Source organism: Myotis nattereri (assembly GCF_964212035.1).
Source record: "Myotis nattereri genome assembly, chromosome: 11".
Taxonomy (NCBI): domain Eukaryota; kingdom Metazoa; phylum Chordata; class Mammalia; order Chiroptera; family Vespertilionidae; genus Myotis; species Myotis nattereri.
This window is the reverse complement of record NC_138086.1, coordinates 64,647,887-64,663,993: the sequence shown is the minus strand read 5'-3', so window position 1 is coordinate 64,663,993 and position 16,107 is coordinate 64,647,887. Positions and strand designations below refer to the sequence as shown.

The window sequence follows — 16,107 nt, the reverse complement described above, 5'->3', positions numbered from 1 at the left end:
GCCTGGCCAAGGAAAACAAGCGCACAAACATTTCAGGGGCATATAGGAAGCAGTTCTGCCGGGCGCCTGCTGAGAAGGGCCTCGGAGTTTACACAGCAGAACCCCAGGCCTCTGCGCAGCCTGGACAAAGCATCCCAGCCGTCACTTCCCTCCGGCTCCTCCCTGCTGTCCCCAAAGACTCACAGCGGCCACAGTGGCCACAGCTCTGCACCGCCCGCGAGAGCACGGGGCTCTTTACCGGGCCACTGGAGGCGGCTCCGCCTCTGGCCCCCGCCCTCAGTCCTGGTGCTGGGAGCCCCTGCAAAGGTCCCAACCTCCGTTTTTGACACCAACGTCTCCCTGGTCTTTCTCACCAGCCTCCATTGCGTTCTACACCTCCCATTCTTTCTGCAATCGGAGGATATACATTAATGGGATGAGGAGGCTTCGACTGTACAATTTCCCGTGTCAGGAGCCCACTCCATCCTGGCTCTGCAATGTGGGGAATCCACAGACTGCCCCCCCCCCCGCCATGTTCAGCCAGTTTCTGCACATGCCCACTGCAGACACAGGGGCCACACCCGTCCCTCTGCTCATCTCCATCCTATTGCCCTCCGTGGCCAAGCGGTCCCTCCCGAGAAGGTTCTTTCCTCCAAATCCACTTGGCCAGGTCCTGCCAACTATCCTCTCGGGGCCTGGCAGGCACCCAGGCCGCCCTGGGAGGGCTCCCAGGACCACCCCCGCCCCCCGCCCCCTACACACACACAGGCACCCAGGCCTGCCCTGGGAGGGCTCCCGGAGAACCAAGTTGCTCCTGATCAGCACGGCTTACATCACCTGGTGCCTGAGACCTGGCTCTGAGCAGAAGTCCAGCAGGAGCACCTCAAAACCAGAGGCTATCAGTTGCCTACGGAGACCCAGTTAGGGCCGTCTTAGCCCACAGGTCACCAGGTCCCCTGCACCCAGGACTGCTCCCACCCCAGCCACGAACCACGCAGACCTGGCGCTTCCTTCGCAGCAACAAATGAGTCTTGGCTCTTGCGTGGTTTCACTCCTGTTTTATAGAAAGCCGACCACCAGAAATAACCAGTGTCCAGGGTCCCGGGAGGACCATGTCAGAGGCTGGGCAAGGGGTGGCCCAGCAGGGAGCCAGGGAGGGGTGCAGGGAAGGGCAGCCGAGGCCCCAGCAGCGCCTCCTTCCTGTCCTTGGCAGTCACAGCTCGGCTGGGAGGGAGCCATAGCATCGTGGGCCCTTGTCTGTCCAGGGCAGCCCTTCGTGGAAGGAGCAGAGGTTCTGGATGCTTCTGCAGCAGTGCTGGCCCAGGTGGGGTGACACCCGTCCGAGACTCGTCCCTGAGGCGGGGGCTCAGCTGTCACCCTGTGATGAATGGAGTCATAGAACTCTACCACACGAAGGCTCACAGGATCGGGTCTGAGCCGTTCCAGTTCACGGACGCCCCCTTCCACCTACGAGCAGAGGGACAGGAAGAGCGTCAGAGCGGCAGGGCCCACGCAGGAGCCCCTCAGGCCCTCACTCACATGGCCTTCCTGTCTTGGGGTCTTGCAGGAGTCAGGTTCTACCCTGCCCACTCACACACAAGCCTGCACCTAGGCCCTTACAAAGGCACCCAAGACCCCGAGGGTGATGGAGGGACAGGTCCTTCTTTCCTTCCTTTCCTTCCTTCCTTCCTTCCTTCCTTTCCCTCCTTCCTTCCTTCCTTCCTTCCGTCCTTCCTTCCTTTCTTCCTGCCTGCCTGCCTTCCATTCCTTCCTTCCTTCCGCCACGAGTGCTCACTGAGAGCTCCTAGGTGCCTGGCCGTGTGGGGCCCTCGGCTGATGTGTGACCCACACACATCTGAATCCAGACACTTTCCAGGGGTGCCTGATGGTAGCACTTTAAAGGCACGTGGAAGACCTACATTCAGAAAAATTCGGGCTCATTCCAGATGCAGGAGGAGGTCTGGCTGGTGAGGCCCAGTAAGGGGTGGAAAGAAGTGCAGCAGAGGGTGGGGAGGGGCGGGGGCAGCGCCGTGTGGGACCCGGAGGCCTTGCAGGGACGCTGGCCTTTGCTCTCAGAGCCACAGGAACTAGTGAAGGGCTGTGGGCCATTCAATACAACAGACATTCGTTCATTTATACACATTATTAAATAGTGTGTGACGCCCTAAGAAGCACTGAGCATAATTAAACTGTAGTCCAGGGCTCTCATACCATTTAATAAAAGTTCAATTCCAAAATCAAAATGATGGTCCGTGAGACCATGACATTTCCCAACATGCGACTTGAATATGTGGTGCTATATTTCTAAACAACTCGGAGGAATCACATTTGTGGAGATGGATCCGGCACTGGGTATCGGATACGTACACACTCCCCTAAGAAGAAATGGAGTGGAAGCAGCCGTTGCCCCTACAGCGCTGCTAGACAGAGTGCAGAGCTGAGGCTGGAGCGTAGGAATGCTTTCACACGCAGGGGCCTGGGGAGGGAGGGAGTTTTCCTCCAGGACAAACGTCAAAATGGGAACCGCCACAGAGGAGGAAGGGAGAGCAGCTTTTCTCACTTTAATTGCACATCTGCAGTCTGGAGGGCAGGGAGGAGGGAGGGACGTCTCGCCCAAAACAGGATGGGTGCCTCTCCCAACCGAAGCTTAGAAGCACCAAGGGGTTTCATCACAAACCCAACCGCCTTCACCGTCAAGGATACCCCGGACTCCCACAGAAGTCCTTTCTCTCCCCTGCCTCAGCTCTGCTGTCCTTCCTCACATCCCCGCCCCCGCCCTCGGGTGGCGAGGTACCGCCTTGCAGAGGCAGTGGGTTCAGATACACTCTGCTCTTCCAACGTCCTGTCTTCCCGTTCCAGACAACTCTTCGGTGTCCGCAAAGACTGTCTGTTCCCCTGCTGAACCTCTGCCTACTTCACACCATCCATTCCCCTTCAAATGAGCAGAAAGATTTCTTGTCATTTGGAGAAAAACATCTTAGCGGAATTGCTGTGCTTCTTGTGGGAAGGTTTAGAGCGGGAGATATTTGCACATAGCCCGTTTGGAACAATTAATATTGCATTCCCTTCACTCCACCCAGGGCACAGCGAGGCTAGACCTTCCACAACCACGGGAATGCGAGGGTGTAACGTTCCGCATGGTCCAGACACGAGGCAGCCCTGCCCTAGGCGAGCACGCCAATCAGCATCCCAGAAACCTTCACCTGGCCCATGTATGAACGCTGAGCCGCCCCTCCTCGCTAAAGCACGAAAAGCTGAGACGGGTGGGTGACGGGGAAGCTGTTCAGTCGTGAATGTCTTGCTGCTTTAGGGAACTGGCCCTTCCAAAACCAGCTCCGTGTCTCCGCGTGCACTTGGTGAGAAACCTCACCCAGAATGAGGCTGCATGGTTCTGGCACGGCAGGCTGAGCGCTGTCATGTCACCACCTGGTCCACTTACTCCTGGGACCCTTCAGAAGCAGGTCTGGATGTGCAAACAATTGGCATACATTCTGGAAGAGTCTTTATCGGCAGTAATGGCTGGAAGAACTACCTTAGTAAGACACATTGCAACCTAACGCGTGGCGAGATGCACAACCCGCTGTGCTCGTCCACGGGCCCTGCCCCCTCCATCACCAGTCACGTCGCGTGAATCGAAAGGCTGGGCATCGCTGTCCACTGGGCGTGGAAGAATGAAGTGACTCCGTGGTGTCCGGGTGCTTTAGACTGTCCTGAGCTGCTGTGTGTCTGCACTGAGGCCCATCCGGAGGAGGCTCTTCGGGGTCTAGGGGTTGAACCACTTCAGTGGAATCCACCAGCACCAGCACCAGCACATCGTCGCGACTGCAAGAAGAGGCACTGGGACTGGACCTGGAGACAGCCCACCGTGACCAGGAGGGGCGGGCTGCCCCTAGGTGGTCAGTGCCCACCGCCTGCACTCGCTGATGCTGGACCCTGGGATGCCCCCGAGCAGCCCACAGAGTGCAGTCAGTGGGGAAGATTGGAGGTGAGACAGGCTGGGCAGGTGTGGTGCTGGCCACAGCCTCCCAGGGACGGGGCTGGCCCGCTGCGTCTGCTGGGTTAATAGCGCTTTAGCAATCTGTAGCCACACAGTGCAGGGCTCAATTGATTCTACCATGTAATTTGAGATTTTCAATTTCTTCCTCTATTCATCTTTGCAGTTCCGAAGCTATCATCAAAAAGCTTTTATTGTTCTATGAAGATTTGTGGGTAAGCAGCAGCCTCTGTCAGTTACTTTCTGAGCTTTGGGGCACTCGGGACACATCCTAACTCCAGACCCCAGGAAGGCAGCAGAGGGAGGCAGGGCGGGGAGTGATGTCTGTCCACAGCCGGGCTCCAGGGGCCGATTTGCAAAGGGGGAAAGACTGCCCACCCCAAGGCAAGAGTGAGGGGAAGAGCCATAAATGGACTGGATTTCTGTGTCCCTCTAAGATCCACCTTCAGCCTGGCCCCCAAGACCCTCCCCATCCCTGTCCATCCCTCCCAGCCTTGTCCTCCCCACTCTGAACAGGCAGGTGGAGTTCCTCCTCTGAGCTCCCAATCTGCAAACATCTCAGACCCTGGCAAGATGGCACTTGGTTTCGGGGCGGGGGCGAGTCAGGCTTGTCTGCCACTAGATGTCACGTCACACCAACAGCCACCACGTCCTATGGCCAGGCCATGGGGTTTACACTTAGTTTGGGGGTTTTCACAGAGATAACAAACCCACCCCATTCCAGCCATCGGAGGGAGAGTCCTACAGCCCCAGAGAGAAGCAGCTGCCATTTACAATCGAAATCAAAGCAGAGACGGCTTAAAGCCTGAAAGGACGGAGACACGAAACACACGCACTTTCAAAACCGCTCCTAGTGGGGAGTCGCTTCCGAGTCCATTGCAAGGACAGGAAGAGCCCGCAGCGCAGTGAGGACAGGTGAGACGGGAGGGACGGACGGAGGCTTGGCGTGCACAGCGCCTACGCCCTGGTCCCGTCTGTCAGGAGGAGGCTGAGAGGAAGGGCGGGGAGCAGGGCTTCGAAGCTCTGCTGCGGGGGCTCGTGCATTGTAGAGTGTTTAGTGCCCTCCCCGCCCCAGCTGCAACAACCAGAACTGCCCAGACATTGCCAAGCAGCCCCTGGGGTGCAAAACCACCTGGGCTGAGGACCCAGCGCTGGCATAGGGGTGAGCTCAGTGAAGCTGCCACGGTCCCCGGGGCCCAGGTAGGCCCAGCGTCACAGACGTCCCCTCACAGCCACAGATGTGGCCCTTCCCCCAGGGCTGCCAGAACGGCCATGGTCAACAGAACGGCAGTGACTGCGCCAAACAATTTCAACGCTGATAACCCCGATTTGGGGGAGAGATAGAGCCTGTGTCACAGCCTCCGAGCCGACTGGTAGGAGGACACCCTGAGCTCCTCTCACTCACTTGGGTTCCCCAGGGGAGTACCCTTTGTGCAGGCTTCCTCCCTGGGCCCCAGCGGTTCTGGAAGGGGCCCCAGCGGCTCTGGAAGGAGCCCGGGGGGTGGGGAGGGTCTCACCTGTCTGGGCCTCCGCCCCATCCTTCAGGAGTCTCCCTCCCCGACAGCCTGTGAGTCGCCAGAAGGCAGAGCTATCCACCGCCCCCCCCCCCACCCCGACCTCCCGCTCGGTGCCTGAGCACGGGCACCCAGGGTGCTGCTCAGTGAGCACCCCTCCATCCAGCCGCTCCCCCGGGGGCCAGAGCCAGTGGGAAACCTGAATCTTGTTCACTTCCTCCGCCCTGTCCTTTCCCTCTGCCCCCGGCTGTCACAAGCCTGCTGTGGCCCACGCTACTCTCCCGCCCCTCTCCTCTGCCTCCTCCCGATCCCCCACTCCCCTCACGCATGTCTGTCACAGAGGTAGTGGTCATTCCCAAGCAACAGGTGGGAACGCTGGGTGCAGAGCAGAACCGAAGCTCCCGGAGGTCAGACACGTGACAGCGCGGAGCAGGACAGCGAGGCCAGACCCTGCGCTGCGCCCCCCCTCCCCCCGCATCATGGAGCCCAGTGTTCTGTGAGCCCAACCAGGTGCCAGGAAACCGGGGCAGGTGTGTGAGGGCTGCAGTGGGAGCCCAGGGAACCCTGCTCCCGCGGGTGGCCCTCGGGTGGGTGGAGGGCAGCGGGGAGCTGGGCACTGGGTGCCAGGCCCTGGAAGGCAACATTCCAGCTGGAATTACATTTTCAATTTCTTGTCTGAGCCTCCAAACAGGAACATCTGTGGCCTAGCCCCAGGCCAGGCTATGAGCTCTTTCCTCTTTTCTCTGGACTGGTGACAACTGTGTCGTCTTCTCCCCTCTAGCCAGGCTGGAAGGTTGAGCAGTCACTGTGTTGGGAAATGACCATAAATGCGCCTGTTTTTGCTGAGATGGTGAGAGAACAGCGGGAGGAGGGGCGGGGGACAGGCTCCCCATTCCTGACACAAGTGAGCGAAGGTAACAGGAGACTCTGAGGCGGAGACGTGCGTCACACCGGACAGTAGAGCTGGCCTAGGACCCGGGACCGTTCAGCTTAGGATGCTCTTCTCCAAAGGCAAAGACCGAAGTCTTGTGCAGCATTGCCATGGCAACAAAGCCAGGTGGCAGGAAGTCACACAGCCTGCCCAGTGACCTTCCTCTGGGTGAGGACAGCTCGAGCCTCAGCTCCAGGCCCCAGGCTGCCTGTGAGTAGCGGTTGGCCTGGGGCACAGACCCGACCCTGGAGAGCCCGTCTGTAAAAGGAAGGGCTGCCTGCTGGTGAGCAAGGGCCTCCTGTGGATCCAAGCAAGAGGACAGCTGGCCAGGGGGGTGGTGTGCTCCGTGCTGGGGCAGGGCGAGCATCAGAGGTCCCGGGCCACAGAGCTGGGCTTGAGGGCAGACGGTGCCTCTCTCCCTGGGCCAGAACAGTGGATTCTGAACTTGACTTCCACTTGACTGTGAACCCCGAGAGCAGGAACCAAGTCGCATGCAGCAGTTCCTTCCACGGAGTCCAGCCCAGGGTTCCTTGGGGCTGAAGGGTTGGGAGGGGAACCGCCTCCCCTCAGGTTCATGCCTCGCGAGCACTGACTCACCTCGGCAGGTGCTTGGGGTCGGACGGGCCTTAGAGATGGCCTGAGCCCGGGCCGTGGCACCACACCTACCCTCTTCCCCCAAGGCAGCGACTTCCTATGAGAGCAGGACTTATCCCTCAAAGGCAGGCCCTCGTCCAGCGGGTCCTCACTGACCTGAAAGGCCACTTTCCCAGGTTTCTCTCTTTGAGCTGCTTGAGAAACTTGGGATGAAAACAAAACGCAAAGCCTTTGTAATCCAACCCCCGGAGCAGGATTCTGGAGGCCGGGCTGTTTCCCATTACGGGTGTGTTATCTGATGGGGACAGAGGGGGAGCCCAGGTCCCACTCCGCCCACTCCACTTTTCCGGGAACAACGCTGGGAAAAGTTTCTCGGAGTTAACCACCCAGGTGGACCCCACGGGCAGGGGAACGGGTGGGGGAAGGGGGGCAAGTGCTGGGGAAGTGGAGCCGGCAGACAGCTGGTCTCAGGGAACTGCTAGCAGAGGGTGGCGCACTCCCCCCTGGAGGGCAGGGCGGGTAGGGACCATGGAGACAGTCCCTGGCCCTGGGTGCTGCAGCAGGTGGGACGGTCAGACGCAGGAGGGCCAGCAGCTCGCCTGGCATCTGACCTCACCAGGCAGCCAGGGACGGGGCACTGTCCTTTCCAGGCACCGGAAGTGTGGGCCTCAAAGCGTGGGCCGGGGCAGCGGCACCAGCAGCACCCCACAGCCCTCTCAGCCAGAAGCCTGGGGTGAGACCGTGACCTGTGGGTCACCACACCCTGTAGGGCTGCCGCTAACACCCGAGGACCGGGCTCTAGGGCACATCTCCCCAGTGGGCTAGCCACAGCCGACATGTGCATTGGAGCATCGGCCCCTCGGCCGCCGGGGTCTGCGCCAGCCAGTCCCCAGCCGTTGTCCCTAACCGAGTGCCGCACAAATTCGAGTTCCCGTCTGTGACGAGGACTGGGCAGCACTGTTGGAGGGGATGCCAGGGCTCAGCCTTGCCCAGCCCCTCCTGGGACAATGAGCAGGGACAGGTGCGGGTACCGTGGGCCAGTGCCCAGGCCGAGGACTCGCTCCCTGAGGCATGCCGCTTCCCACATCATCACACACGCCATCGTCTCACTGTTTCATCTTGTGGCAATGGCCATGGGGCGGGGGGGGGGGGGGGGGGGCGGGCAGGGAAGGTCCTGTGAGAAGGGGCAGCTGCCAGAAGAGGAAGAGGGGCTCCAGGCCAGTCATTTGCAAGCACTTGCCAACAAGGGCTGTGCCCAGGAAGTCCAGCCCAGGCGCGGGAGGTGCTCGGCGCGGGGGGCAGCAGCAGTTCTCCTGGGGAAAGAGGGGCGCTCCGATGGGCGTTGGAGAGGCCCGGGGTGGTGGGCCGCCCTGGGAGGGGCGCAGAGACAAATGCCTTTCAGCGAGGGCCCCAGGGTCTCAGGGCGGAGCCTGTGCCCAGGGTGTGGTCCCAAGCCCGGCTTGGCCAGCCCATCCGCAGGAAGAATGGCCTGTGGCCTCCCACCCTGCCCGCGGAGGTGCCACGGCCACGCCGCCTCCTTCCCTGCTGCTCACCTTCTCTCATCGCTCTGCATGAGCGGCCCTTTCAACACAAAAGGAAGGCGACCTCCACATGCCTTTAACCCACCCGACGAAAGGAAGGCTGGCACAGGAGCCCACAGGAATGCTCCGTCCCTGGCCCAGTGGGGAGGTGGGCGGGTGGGCAGGCAGGTGAGCAGATGGACGACATCTCCCATGTCCCCTCCCTGGATACGTGGCGTCTTCTTTCTCTGCTGCTCCATTCAGGGGCCTGCTTGCCCGAGAGCGCCGGTGCCCCTGGATCTCAGAGCCATGGCCCCGTGGTCAGCAAACTGCGGCTCGCGAGCCACATGCTCTTTGGCCCCTTGAGTGTGGCTCTTCCTAAGCCTTAGGAGGACCCTAATTAAGTTAATAACAATGTACCTACCTATATAGTTTAAGTTTAAAAAATTTGGCTCTCGAAAGAAATTTCAATCGTTGTACTGTTGATATTTGGCTCTGTTGACTAATGCGTTTGCTGACCACAGCCATAGCCCCAACCAGTGTGTCCCTCCCCCCAACCCTGGTCACTTCACAAGCAGGGAAACAAGGTCCCGCCTGAGGTCACAGGGACTCATGAGTGGCGGGCGGAGGCAATAGTAATGAGAGCCGCTCACAGAGCTCTTGGTAACCAGCCACCCTGCGGAACCCTGTGAGCCAGGCTCTGCCGTTATCCCCATTTCACAGATGACAAAGTGAGGCACAGAGGTGAAGGCCAGGGCTCACAGCCAGGAGGGGCAAGGCCAGAATCCACAGCGGGCAGCCTGGCTCCAGAACCCACACTCATCACGCCTGCAAGTTATACTGCTCCCAGAGATGGCCCCGGAACCCAGGTCTCCTCCCTCCCCGGCCTGCCTGCCCCTCCACTGCACCCAGAGCCTCCAACTCACTACCCAGAGGCTCCGTACAGGGCCTGCCCGCCTGGAACCCCTAGCTCCAAGGCCACCCGCCCCCGCCCGCCCCCCCCCCCCCCCCCCGGAGTGCTGCCAGCCCGGGCCTGCTTGAGAACTCAGGAGTAAAGTGAGCCCCACTCCCCCTGAGTCTGGGCAATCGCCTCTCCTGACCCTTAAGTACCTAGACCAGGGGTGGGCAAACTTTTTGACTCGAGGGCCACAATGAGTTCTTAAACTGGACCGGAGGGCCGGAACAAAAGCATGGATGGAGTGTTTGTGTGAACTAATACATGTTAACACTGCTGCTGGTGAAGGAGCGGAGGGGAGAGCAAGAGAACCCTCTGCTCTTTTGGCTCCGCGGTCCGGATAGAACAGCCGAACGGGCCGGATCCAGCCCGCGGGCCGTAGTTTGCCCATGGCTGACCTAGGGGCTGGCTTAGAGGAGCCAAGGACCCCCACTCGCCTCTGAGGCTAGGGGTACCCCTACTTGCTGGCCCATTGGCCCCAGCAGAATGCCCAAGGCTCCTCCTGCCAGATGCAGAGGTTGCTGCTGCCCCAAGACTGGCTGGGTGGGCCAGTCCCGACCTCCGTCCTGTCCTGCAAAAGACCCCCGACCCCCACCGCCCCGGGAACCTCACCTGCCCTTCCCCCTTTGGACCTAACAACACTCACCACATCACGTGGCTGCTGCCTTGAGCGAGGAGGGTCTCAAGAGGCACCCCTCACCCGAGCCCCGCCGCAGGGACATCTTCAGAAGCTACTGAGGACACATCGGCCCCCCAATCACACCCTTTCCACTTGGGCCACGATCACAAAACACAAAGTACTTCATAGGAACAGGCCCCAGGGCTGTGTCTTTCCCGTCTGCGGGGTTGCCCTCACCGCACCCGCTGAGTTGGGGCGTCCTTTCTGCAGGCCCAACCACCCCAACCACCCCAACCACCCCACTCCTGGCCACGGGTGAGGTTCCGCAGCCAGGGGTGGGCCTGACTCACTTGGTCCTGATGCAGAGCTCGAGGGGCGGGACGAGGTCATCGTCTCTGTCCTCAGGGACAAGCTGGGTGGTGTCTGCGGAGGCAGGAGAGGCACAGGCTCAGCCCAGGGCCCAGCTCACCCTGAGATCGGCACTGACAACCCAACTTCAGGGACCCGGCTCTGGCACCTGCCCTCCCCTCTCCCTCCTGGACCACCCTCACTCCTGCCCATCGCTTCTCACCTGGACAGCACGGCACCCTCCTCGCTGGCCTCCTGCCTTCAGTCTCCGCCCCACCCTCCCGCCCCCACTGCAACTACTAGAATAATTCTCTTTAAAAACACATGTGATCCCGTCGCTCCAGAACCTCCCCGGGCTCCCTATTGCCTGGAGAATAAAACCCAAACTGTTGGATGGTGGTCCAGGCCCTCCAATACCTGCCCTCAACCTCCCAGACATTCAGCCCAGCTCTGGCTCCCTCCTGCAGGACACCTAGCACTGACCCCTCATCCTGACACTGGAGTCTGCATGCTCTCCGACCTCCCTGTGCGGGCGCCAGGGCCCATGTCCCAGGCTGGCCTGGCGGCTCCCCAAGGATGCACGGACGGGTGGGAGGCACGCACCGACGGTCAGCCGGATCTGCTCCTGCTGGTTGGCCAGGCCGTCGTAGTAGAACAGGTCGAAGAGCCGCTCGGCCCTCCAATCCCGCAGGAGCTCGGCCTGCAGGCTGAAGAGCACGCTGAAGTGGCTCTCGCTGCACACCACCCAGATGGGGAACCGCGGGGTCTTCAGGAAGCAGCCCACCTGGACGGGGGGAGGACGGGGAGGCCTGATGCGACGTGCTGCCTCGGGAAAGGGGCCAGAGCCCCTTCTGTCCAACCCCAGGGCGCTGGCCGCAGAGAGCCCGGCTGGGGGGTCACAATCGGTGTGTGGTGCCGGGTCCCCTTGTGCCGCTCAGACACAGCCTCTCCCGGAGCCGCCCCTGCTGCTCAGCCCGCTGCTCGCAGGGCCTCAGCCTCAGTCATGTCTGTCCAGGCCTGTCTGCACTTCCCCACCACCTCCAGCCGGCACGCGGTGCGGTGCTGCCGGCCGGCTTCCCAAAGCTCCTTCACACCCAGCCTGTCCCGCCAGCAAAGGGCCTCCGAAACTGGTCTTCCACACCCCGCCCACCCCACAGCCCAGGGAACCTCTCACCAGTCCTCAAACTACTCCCGCAGCCAAGCCCCTGCCTGAGCACCCACAGCCCGCGGCCTAGGGGGCTGTACACCTCTCCCTCCCTTCAGGGTCCTGCACCCCCCAAACCACCCAACCAGGGAGCACGGATCACCGCCTCCAGCTCCCGCCTGGGGATGAGGCACTCCTCTAGCACAGGCCTCACTCCTCTCGATAACATGTCTGCCCACCGCTGCACACTGGGCTGTGCCCTTAGCGCCAAGAGCAGAGGGTATACTCAGCATAAGCAAATGTTTGATGAACGAAGGTCCTTGTAAGTGAGGTGGGTCAGGAACTCGGTTGGACTTCACCTTGAAGGCAGATGGGACTGGGAGCCCCGGGGAGAGGGGAGGGACGGCCTCTGGGGGAGCAGGCAGGGGGCTGGGAGCTGGGACTTCCTCCTGGGAGAGTCCCGGAGAGGACTTCATGGTGGAGGGTGTTTGGGAAGCGAATCCATGCCCCAGGCCCTCAGCCCCACTGCTGTCCTGCCTGCCCAGGGGAGTCGGACGCCCGGCTGGCTCTGCGCCCCCAGCCAGCCCTCTCCGCTCTCTCTGTCACCTGTGGCTCCGTGGATGCCCTCTCCCCACCCAGGCCCTGGCTTATTCAGCTTGTACGTGCCACAGGCTGGGCGGGCTGAGTCTGGCCTAAATCCCCACCGGCCCCAGGAGATGTTTGCTTGCTCAGGTATTTACAGAGCAGCCTGTGGATTAAGGAAAGAATGGGAATTATTTTTCCAGTGGGGAGAAGGGCATACTTTCTCTGGGGCCGTCACAGATGAGTGGTCAGCAGCCTTCCTCGGGCCCCTGGGAGCCCGCCTGGGATGGGCTCTGGGGGCAGGGGAGGCCTTGAGCAGAGGGCTGTGCTCGGAAGGCCCTGGACCAGGTCCCTGGTGAAGGACTCACTCATGAACGCTGCTTCCTCCCCAGGGTGGGAGGGGCCTTTACAATGTGTTCATGTTCTCTTTGTCCAAGCGCCCTGCCTCCCCCTCCCCCGCCCCCCTGGCCAGTGGGCCCTCACTGCAGTCCCATGTGACATTACGTGACTGCAGAGCCCACTCCTGGGTGGGATGTGGGGGAATTAGGTGTCTTAAAGGACGTGGCTGGACGTGCCCAAACCCCACTGAAGACTTGGCTTCTGTTCCAGCTCAAAAGAGGCTTTTCTGGTGAGGGCGTCCCCTCGAACTGGGAGCCGAGACTGGGGACCAGGGCTCTTCTGGCAGGAATGGGAGCCGCGTCTGCACCGCTAGCCGCCCTGAGTTTTCCAGCGGAGAGACCAGAGGGCAGCCGGCCATGTACACAGCGATCAGAGGATTAAGGGCAGAAAGGTTGCCCAGGGCGTTTATAAATGAGGTTCCCCTTCAGGAGCCTCTTCCAAGTGGGTGACATTTCCCAAAGATGAAATTCACCTCCTTGGGGTTTGGGGGCAGCTGACCAAAGGCCTGGGGCGAGGAGGGGACGTGGACGCGTTTCCTCCAGCACAAGCCGAGGCTTTCTCCCGGCGGGTACCCGTGCACGACTGAGAACTGCTTTTCAATGAGGGTCTTTCATGTGGGGGGGGGGTGTGAATGCCCCAAACCCACCTGTGGACTACAGCTCAGACGCCCTAATGGAAAAGGACCAACATTTGACTGCTGGGGGGCCAGCCTGTCACTTCCGAGGAGGACACCGTCCAGCGTGGCCTGGACTCTGGTCCCAGGCACCATGCAAGGCAACGGGGAGATGGCAGCAAAGGGAATAAGAACAGCCCTGTTCTATGGCGCTCAGCAGAGAAGCGGGGGGACAGACTGCAATCAGACAGCCTAGGATGCACTCCCATGCATTTCACGGAGCCTGAGCGCCATCAGATTCGCCGCCATCGGTCGTATCCCTCAGAACGCAGGCCGCGGTCCAGGCCTGACCACCACCGACTGCGGTGACGCAAGAGAACCTCTGAGCGCTCCAGTATCGGGAGAGCTCCATCTCCACAGCAACGGGAGGTGGTGCTTCACCCGGAAGGAAAGAATTAAGGTTCTATGATGGGAGACCCCCATTTAGAGTGAGGAGGCCAGAGCGTGAAGCGGGGGAAGGGACAGGGCCTACAGGGCCTCTAGGCTGGAAGCTCTGGGCCTGCACGCTCCGCAGACCAGCGCTCAGCAACAGCATCTACTTCCCGGTCCTGCAGGCTGGTTCCTCCTGAGGCCTCTCCCCTGGCTGCGGGTGGCAGGATCCCCCTGCATCTCCATGTGCTCTTCCGTCTGTGTCTGTGTCCCCACCTCCTCTTCTGAGATGAGGACACCAGTCGGATTGGATTAGAGCCCGCCCTGCGGCCTCGTTTTAACTCAGTGACCTCTCTAATGGCCTTGTTTCCTCATGTAGGACATTCTAAGGCATTGGAGGCTAAGACTTCAGCACAGGAATGGGCGGGGGGCACAATTCAGCCCCTGACAGTCTCAGAGGACTGACAACCACTGGGGGGTGCTAAGCAAGGAATGGTGTGGTCTGAGCCCCTCTTTAATGGATCTCACTGAAGAGACAGGATTAGAGGAGGGTGAGAACAGAAGCTGAGACCAGCGGAGCTGTCACAGGTGTCCAGGGCAGCGATGCTGGGGACACAGATTGGGGTGAAGGTGGACAGAGTTGAGGACAATGTAGGGTAGGAGCAACATGACCTCCTGGTGGGAAGGACATGCTCCTGGTTTGAGGAACTGGGAGCTGGGGGAAGTGGAGGAGGCTGGAGCTTGCAGATAACCGCCCTGCCCAGCTCAGTCTTGGCTCCGGTGCCTCCATGAAGGCAGCAGTGAGCCCCCCTTCAGGGATGGGGTTAGCACGGAAGTTAAAAACCCAGTCCCATGCTGTCCTTCCCTGGACAGTCAATGCCCCATCACCCCGGCCACCATGAGGAGCTGGCCTTCCACCTGCAGCCTGCATTGCAGTCCGCCCTCACTGCTGGCTCTGGGGTGGGGGCAGTGAGGTGGAAGTCAGATGAGCAAGACCAGGTCGTGGAGTCACAGAGCTGATGGAGGACCCCCAGTCCCAAGGCAGAGAGCAGACATTACCTGCTGTAGGGAACAGAACTCCCAGCCTTCGGCCAAGCACACGATAGCCGACGAAATCTATGTGAATTCAAGGATTCGGATCTTTGAAGGGCCTGCATTCCACCCCCTTTTCTACTGAGTTTATTTGGGGTGACATCTATATATATAAAAGCCCAGCGACCATAACAGGAGAACTACCAGAATGACCAGAAAGACTGGTCACTATGACGGGCACTGTGGCTGCCAACGGGCCCAATTCGGGCCCCAATCAGCCCCCCATAATCTCCTGTGGCCCCTCCCCCAAGTTAGCCCCCAACCCCAATCAGGCCCCCCACCCCGATCGGGGATGGGCCCGGCCAGCTAACCTCCCGTGTCCCCTCCCCGCCCTCACCAGGCCCCGATTGGCCCCCATCGGGGCAGGCCAGCCGGACCCCACCCATGCACGAATTCGTGCACCGGGCTCTAGTTTGTTAATAAAATGATATACGTTTCTGGTGTACAATTCTATAATACATCATCTAGATTTGTATTGTGTATTCAACACCCCAGGTAAAGTCCCCTTCCATCACCATTTATGCTCCCCTTTACCCTATTTTCCTGTGTCTATAAGTTGGGTTTTTTCTTTGTGTTTTTGCTTAATTTCTTCACCTTTTTCACCCAGCTCCACAACCCCCTCCCCTCTGACAGCTGTCAGTCTGTTCTCTGTACCTATGAGTCTGTTTCTATTTTGTTTGTTAGTTTATTTTGCTCATTAGATTCCACATGTAAGTGAAATCGTATGCTATTTCTCTTTCTCTGACTGGCTTATTTCACTGAGCATAATGCTCTCCAGGTCCATCCATGCTGTCGCTAAAGGTAAGATCTGCTTCCTTTTTATGGCTGAGTAGTATTCCATTGCATAAATGTACCACAGATTTTCCACCCACCCATCTCCTGATGGGCACGGGGGCTGCTTCCAAACCTTGGTTATTGTAAATGATGCTGCAATGAACATAGGGGTGCATATTTCCTTTCAAATCGGGCCTGGGGTTTCTTTGGACACATTCCCAGAAGCGGAATGGCTGGGTCGTAAGGCAGCTCCAAGGGCCTGGATTCCTTCAATCAGCATCTTATTCCAAGGGGGGCCTCCCTGACGTCCTCATCAATTCCCCTCAGCAGACCAAAGCGAAATGTTTTACTTTTGACCAACGCCCTCAACACAAGACTGAAACCAGGGCTCACGGAAAGTAAGCCCGAGATTCCGTAAGCGCGGCCAAGGCCCCCCTCTCAGCCGTGGAATTCGAGCTGCACGCTCCAGAGCCCACCCAGGGTATGATGCTTGGAGCCCTGGTGTTTCTCACAGGCCACGTGGCCACATTCCTGGGCTCCGTCAGATACCGGCGCATTCAGGGAATAGCCACTACCAGTCTCTTCTGTGCAGGTCTGTGGACCCCCAGGTCTGCTCCTGA

The 16,107-nt window shown here is 60.0% G+C and overlaps 1 protein-coding gene across 1 annotated transcript in view; it reads right to left on the bottom strand.

The window, feature by feature from the left end:
* Positions 1-1,022: 1,022 nt before the first annotated feature.
* Positions 1,023-16,107, bottom strand: part of MINDY4 (MINDY lysine 48 deubiquitinase 4) — a 92,012-nt gene continuing 76,927 nt past the window's right edge. Inside the window, exons 16-18 of the mRNA XM_081102150.1 lie at positions 11,058-11,238; positions 10,457-10,529; positions 1,023-1,446 (exon numbers count right to left, since the gene is read on the bottom strand). Of these exons, the coding sequence (XP_080958276.1) occupies positions 1,398-1,446; positions 10,457-10,529; positions 11,058-11,238 (303 nt within the window). The 3' untranslated portion in view covers positions 1,023-1,397. The remainder of the gene's footprint in view (positions 1,447-10,456; positions 10,530-11,057; positions 11,239-16,107) is intronic.